This window comes from Triturus cristatus, chromosome 6, assembly GCF_964204655.1.
Source record: "Triturus cristatus chromosome 6, aTriCri1.1, whole genome shotgun sequence".
In the NCBI taxonomy this organism is placed as follows: Eukaryota; Metazoa; Chordata; class Amphibia; order Caudata; family Salamandridae; genus Triturus; species Triturus cristatus.
In genome coordinates this window covers 1779092993-1779099678 of record NC_140589.1, presented here as the reverse complement: position 1 = coordinate 1779099678, position 6686 = coordinate 1779092993, and the positions used below count along the sequence as shown (strand labels likewise).

The window sequence follows — 6686 nt, the reverse complement described above, 5'->3', positions numbered from 1 at the left end:
GCTCTAGAATTCTCAACAGAGGCCTCACCTGCGAGTAGAATCCCTCTCAAATATGAATCTGGACGGCTGATTGGTGAAATCTAATGTCCCTGAGACTTCAGCAGGAGGCAAGCTCAAATCAGGCCCTTGGGTAGTTGCTTCAGCAAGATGGGTGAAAGTTTCATATTCCTTTCCCTCTCGTTACACGGACAGAGGTTCGCCTTGACATCCAGAAGTAATACCCTGTGTAGGTGTTTTTGCACAGATCTTTATACCCCAAAAGTCTTTGTTCTCAAAAAGTCACAAATCACTGAAGCCAGCCAGAACCAGTTTGGTGTCGTCCTGGAGCCCTTTATTTACGAGGCTACATCCTGCCTTTCAGGGAGAGGGGATCTGCCATCAGACGCACAGTGGGAGGTGTAGCCAACATTCACCTTGCCAGGCACAGCCCTGCTCAGATCAAAGGGTCACCCCTCCCCATACTCCAACTGCAGATCTCTCTATTTAATCCAGGTCGGTCTCAGCCTGCCCTGACCCTCCAAAACTAGACAGACAATACACATAACAGCAGAGCACACGGGAAGGCTAAGGCAAGAAAATACCTACTTCCCAAAAGTGGTGGTTTTACACACAGAATATAGAAATAATCGTCACTAAAAGATGCACTTTAATATTTGGAGCTCAGGCATACTAAATTCGACTTTTCTATCATGTTCCTTGGGTCAATTAGGATTATATCAATTCATACAGTCAATTTACAATAGGGAGCATTCGCGCTGTGGCACTGAATGGCAGTGGCACAGCGCCCAGAGCATCCAACACCGGCAAACACAGAGGAGACAAAAGCGAAAAATGGAAGGGAGACCCACACCAATGGTGCTAGGTCTAACAGAGGTGTTAAGATCTGATGTCACTTTCTTGGAGGTAATAGGTTGTAATCACTTCCTGTGATGCCACATGCAATGTCATGCACCATGCTGTCACAGGTGATGTAATGCGCCGTGATGTCACTTGCATATTACCTAACTTGGTTAGTTTTCCCATTTCTCTTTTTAGGACTTGTGCCCTGCTTCCATTGACTCACAGGGCTGCTTGTAGAACCCCTCCCAACCCGCCCTATTACAGGCTATACATTTGAGTTGTTTTTCTGCCTACTTCAGCTTGGTCAAGTCATGTACCATATCAATCAAGGCACCCCCTTGTGATCTGCCTGATCTATTTAACCTACTTTCTTAGGACTTCTAGGTAAAGGGCAGAACGGTCAGGTGCATCCTTCTGTGGTGTTCTACCTATTTGGTATGAATGCCTAGGACCCAACCCCCATACCTGTCAAGGACAAACTCTGGGTAAGTAGTTCATAACACTTCTCAAACGTGTACTTCACATTCAATCTACAAATAAAACACGCTATCAGGATGTAGAGGGACCTCCGTGTAGATATAACAATAGCCCAGGAACTCCAGGTGTCTCAAATATATAGGTCCCCCCCCCCCCAAACATTTTTTCCAGAAAATGGTTGCGAGGCAAACCCTGTCCCACCAACCTAGGTGGACATGCTTCATCATTTGGTTTGCATAATTAGTCCGATATTATTATAGGGACGAATGGGCTCCCTGTTTTCAGGGAGAATGTTTTAGGATGTAGGAGGGGATCCTATAAATGGAGCTAAAACCCCCTTTAGAAATTGATACTCATTCTTTTTTTTCTGGGAAAACTAAATGTATGGTTCAAAAACCTGATCAGGGATGTTTGGGATAAATACTGTTCCCACCCCCGCCGGTCCTGTTGAAAACAGAAAGCCCATTTGTCCCTATAATAATTTTCTGGAAAATATGGCAAAGCCAATGGTGAGACATGCCGCCTGGGTGGGGAGGTGGGGGGGTTGAGGGATTGCCATACAAAACGCCTATGGTTGAGACACCCGTGCTTCTTTGACTACTGCAGTATCTACACAGAGGACCCTCTAAGTCCTGATTGCCTGTTTTGTTTGAAGAATATATATACATTTGGGAGGAAGCAGTCAGAGAAGGGGCACTCTTTTTGTCCCCCCAGTTCCCGCGATTGTATTTTTGATATTGTTCTTCACATTTAAACCATAACAGGGTAAGGACAGTTTCTCAGGGATTGAGCCTGCAGCCAAAGTAGGTGAGGTTTGCTACCCCTGGTAAAACCCACTGTCGGTTCCATCTGTGAGAAGATATTTCACTCCTAGTTTGAGCCAAAAGCCAATTCCTAAAAAGAGAGATAATCACTCCTCAGTCAGACCCACTACCAATCCACCTGGGAGGAAGTATTCACTCCTGGGTTGAGCCCACTGCTAACTTCATTCAAGAGCATTTATTCACTAATGGGTAGAGCCCACAGTAAATCTCAGCTGAGAGAAGATGGGTACCCCTGGGCTGAGCCCATTGCCAAAATCCAAAAAGCAAGACAAAGACCGCGACCGTATGATACTTCCTACAAGGTACCTGTGCTACAGTGTCTCTCACCAGAGAAACGTTAATGAGCAGAGCACAATGAATGTGCATAGGGGTCAGATTCCCAGAATGATCCCCTGAAACTCCTGTCTTTCACTTTAACCAGTATTGGCCTTCCCATGCCACTGTGATTCCCATTGTGAACCACCACTGTAACTCCCACCTCCTACTCACCTTCCTGCCCCTCACCCTTTTCTAAGTAGCATGCTTCTCAGATGGAAACCACTTATGCACCCATGCTAAAACCGGATGTGCTCATAAACCACCCGAACAACAAGCAGAGTATAAAGGTCATGTTCCCAGAAGGATCCTTCCCATCCTGACCCTTCTCCCTTACACACAAACAGCTATGGGCCTCACTATGCCAAGTCCCCATCATCCTTCAATAGACAAGTGTTAGACCTGCAGAAATACATTGGCTAATGCAGATATATCACTTCTTTTGTATTTTGGTTTTTAAATTTGAATGTTCGACTGTCAAAAAAACCCTCCCCTTTTGCAAAAAGTATCCTGTCTTATATCTATTCTCACATCAATAATAGGATTATATAGCACTAGTTAAAAAAAAAAAAACCTCTACATACCCAGTCTTTTCCAATCCTTCCTGGCTGTCGCCCCAGATTTCACTGCCAGCAGGGTCCTAATAATATCTACTCTAGAGTTGTCCATTTGCATAATATCAGGTCCAAATATTCGAATCCCCTAGCCGACGTCGTGTCAAATCTATCCTTTTTCTCTGGAGTAGCTGCAGCCTTTTGAACCTAATCTCCTATTTCCTCTTCCTCTGTCTCAAGTTGATAGCCAGAATAAAATAAGTGAGGCTTAGCCTCATCTGAGGCCCCCCTTACCTCCAGTATTGCCAGAGAGCTCTTGTGCCTGGATCACTGAGATAGACATCAGCAGTGCTGGTACCTGGATCACTGAGATAGACATCAGCAGTGCTGGTACCTGGATCACTGAGATAGACAGCAGCAGTGCTGGTACCTGGATCACTGAGATAGACAGCAGCAGTGCTGGTACCTGAAACACTGAGATAGACATCAGCAGTGCTGGTACCTGGATCACTGAGATAGACATCAGCAGTGCTGGTACCTGGATCACTGAGATAGACATCAGCAGTGCTGGTACCTGGATCACTGAGATAGACATCAGCAGTGCTGGTACCTGGATCACTGAGATAGACAGCAGCAGTGCTGGTACCTGGATCACTGAGATAGACAGCAGCAGTGCTGGTACCTGGATCACTGAGATAGACAGCAGCAGTGCTGGTACCTGGATCACTTAGATAGGCATCAGCAGTGGAATGAAGATGCTGAAGAAGTGGAACGTAAGTCATGGAGTGCACTACCCCTTCATCTTCAGTCCACTGGCAATGGTAAAACCTTTTGGAATGGTCTGAAAATGTATTTGTTCCCTAAATATGTTCATTTTGCATGGTTGTAATAGGAACATGTTGGTGTCCAGTTGCCATTCATTGCCAAAGTACACAGTGCCAGCTGCAACAACATTACATTTGGCATGGCTCTTATATTTTATATGGCATGTCCGGTAAGGCACATCCTATAAGAAGGTGAGTGGATCAATTTAAACATGTAATTTCTTGACACCTATTTTACAGACAAACATTTTTCCCACATCTCATCTGTTATATCCTCTGCTCAATCATTCCTTAACTCTGAGGTGTCATCCTGCCTTATAGAGACCTAAAATGCTCCTACTGCCCTGACCAAGATCATTACTACTTACAGGAACCAACAAACACATGGTGCATTGACGAACACTATAACTAGGTGCCTAGGCCATTCTTCCATACAGGAATAACTGCCCCCCTTACACCTCAAAGTCCTCTCTCATTTCTGCAAAGGTCTTACGTTTATCTTCTGAAAAGAGGTTCCTAATTGTAGGACTTCACTATTCTTAGGAGATTCTTCACATATCACTCGCTGATGTCATAAACTGGTCTCCTACCCTGTTGTGAAAGCAGGGAGCTATGGAGATCCAAACTAGAACTTCCACCCCTCATCCTAGTTTGCTGAACCTCTCATCTCTGTTGGCCTGCCACCTAGCAGCAGAAGGTTCTCGCCTGATTCCGGGTGCATTCTCTCAGCAGTTTTTATGCACTCCCTTCGGGAGTCATTCATTGTACCCTTTACTGTAGGTGTGCTATAGTAGAATACTCTTTTTTTAGCTAGGAGTCATACACTTCCTGTCCAATTGTTTTTAATACTATGCCTTGTTTTCCCATCTCCTCCCAGACTAGCTTGCACAGCATTTTGTACCCGTCTCTGATACTGTAACAATTCCACTGTTTAAAATATACTGAATTGTGAAGTTGCTGATATCTGAAATCTGCATTACAAGTGCACAAAAATGGTGGTGTAAATGGTGTTGTACCTCTGCACTATGTTTGTAATTTAGCATTACTATTATCTCTCCATAGGAAACTACGCTTAAAGACAAGCACTTAAATAACTGACAGGCATCATCAAAACAGGGTGTCTTCTATGCCATTGGAGGCGTGGAAAGGGTCTGCTGAAATTAGTTATTGCATTGAAACACACATATCAGATGGCGGTGGTCGTAGCAAGCGGCAGTGGTGGTGCACCCCAACGTCTCGTTCAGTATGTGGTAGTGCGTGGAGACCTACAGAAGGTCCTGGCATGGCCACTTGGTGCCCTCGTGGCACAGGCCTGTCATGCAGCCACAGCAGCTATACATCTTCACTACAGCCACCCACACACATGTGCCTACCTGCAAGAGTTGGACTGCATGCACAAAGTAGTGCTAGAGGTAAGTGTCGTAACAAGTCATGAATGAAAAAATAACGCGCCACAGGAAAAATGTAGCAGTGCCTGAAATGGGAAATATAGACTTGAGCGGCAGAAGTAAAAAAAAAAAAGGCATTTTTAAGTGTGCCAAATAAGAGTTGTAATCTGGCCTGTTACAAGTGTTCCGTTCCACCAAATACGATTACAGAATTATAGCAAAGGGTAGGATAATAGGTCACCCCTACTTCCGCCTCCCACCTTACCCGAGGGGCAGGTTGTTTTTGAGTGCTTAGAACAAGATTTGGCTCTGCTGACAGAGCTCATTCTCACTATTACTTTTGGTAATCGTGAGTTTGACTCACCAATGTGGTAAACGTCTTGTTTACAAGGAACAATGTACTTCGGGTTGGCATCTTGGTTTGATTGACCTTATTGAAGTCCAATGTAAATGGGTATTGATGATAAACTTTTTATTGTCAATCTTTCAGGCACCAGATGAAGGATCCTTGACCACTTTAGCTGGGACATTGAAGCAAGAAAACATTGACCACAAAGTGTGGATTGAGCAGCCAGAGAACATTGTCACCTGCATAGCCCTGAGACCCTATCCAAAGGAGGAAGTCCACCGATATTTTAAAAAGCTCAAACTCCTCAAGTGACATCCAAAGTTCTGAAAATGCCATTTTATCTTGCACGTTGTACATTTGCCATGGTCAGGCTCTGAAACAATGATGGGAAGGCAGTCGTAAGAGAAATCTAGAATACTGTTTACAATTTGCCATTAAAATAGTAATGAAATGAGCATTTATTACATTGAGAAAAATTGTAGATCCTTTATACAATTTTTTTCTAGGGGTTTAAAATAATGAACAAAAATTCTTGGCGCAACAATAGCTCCCATTCGCTTCTGTTCATGCACCTATACTAATGTACTCTGAGCCCAGTTACTCACCACACAATAATCGCTACTTTTCTCCTCAGGTTGACTTTTCCAATGTTGATGTTTATGAAGCTTAGCCTTGTTAGATAAACTTATGCTGTTGTTGCAATGGGGGTTTCGGGGAAAGCTGATCCCGGAGGAATGGCCCCAAGCAATTTGGGTGAGGGATGGGCCTAGGGGGGCTAACAACAGTATTGGGCTATGTCAGTAGGAGGGGTAGGGGCCTTCCATATAAACAGGGAGGTGTTGGGCTGCCAGCACCATTTTGCGTTTATGTGGGCACGGTGGCCCTTTAGTCAGGGAGAATTTGTGGCTGTAGGAAGAGTTTCGCTGTTGCAGCAGAGCGGTATGGAAGATCCCCGAGTGGCAGAGGCATTTCGCGGAGAAGACAGTAAGCAGGGGCGGAGCATGGCCTATACGCTGTGCCTCTGGCGGAGTGACAATGGCAATCTTCGAATGCTCGCCGCCTCACCTGAAAGTTATGAAGAGTGGGCAGAGGGAGTGGAGGCAGTGATGATAAGC

General features: G+C 44.8%; 1 protein-coding gene across 1 annotated transcript; it reads left to right on the top strand.

Annotated features, from left to right (window-relative positions):
• Positions 1-4900: 4900 nt before the first annotated feature.
• On the top strand, positions 4901-6047 carry PTRHD1 (peptidyl-tRNA hydrolase domain containing 1). The gene is made up of 2 exons (XM_085613084.1): positions 4901-5246; positions 5713-6047. Exons 1-2 carry the CDS (start codon positions 5025-5027, stop codon positions 5881-5883), a joined length of 393 nt encoding a protein of 130 aa, XP_085469210.1. The 5' UTR covers positions 4901-5024; the 3' UTR covers positions 5884-6047.
• The last annotated feature ends 639 nt before the right edge of the window (positions 6048-6686 follow it).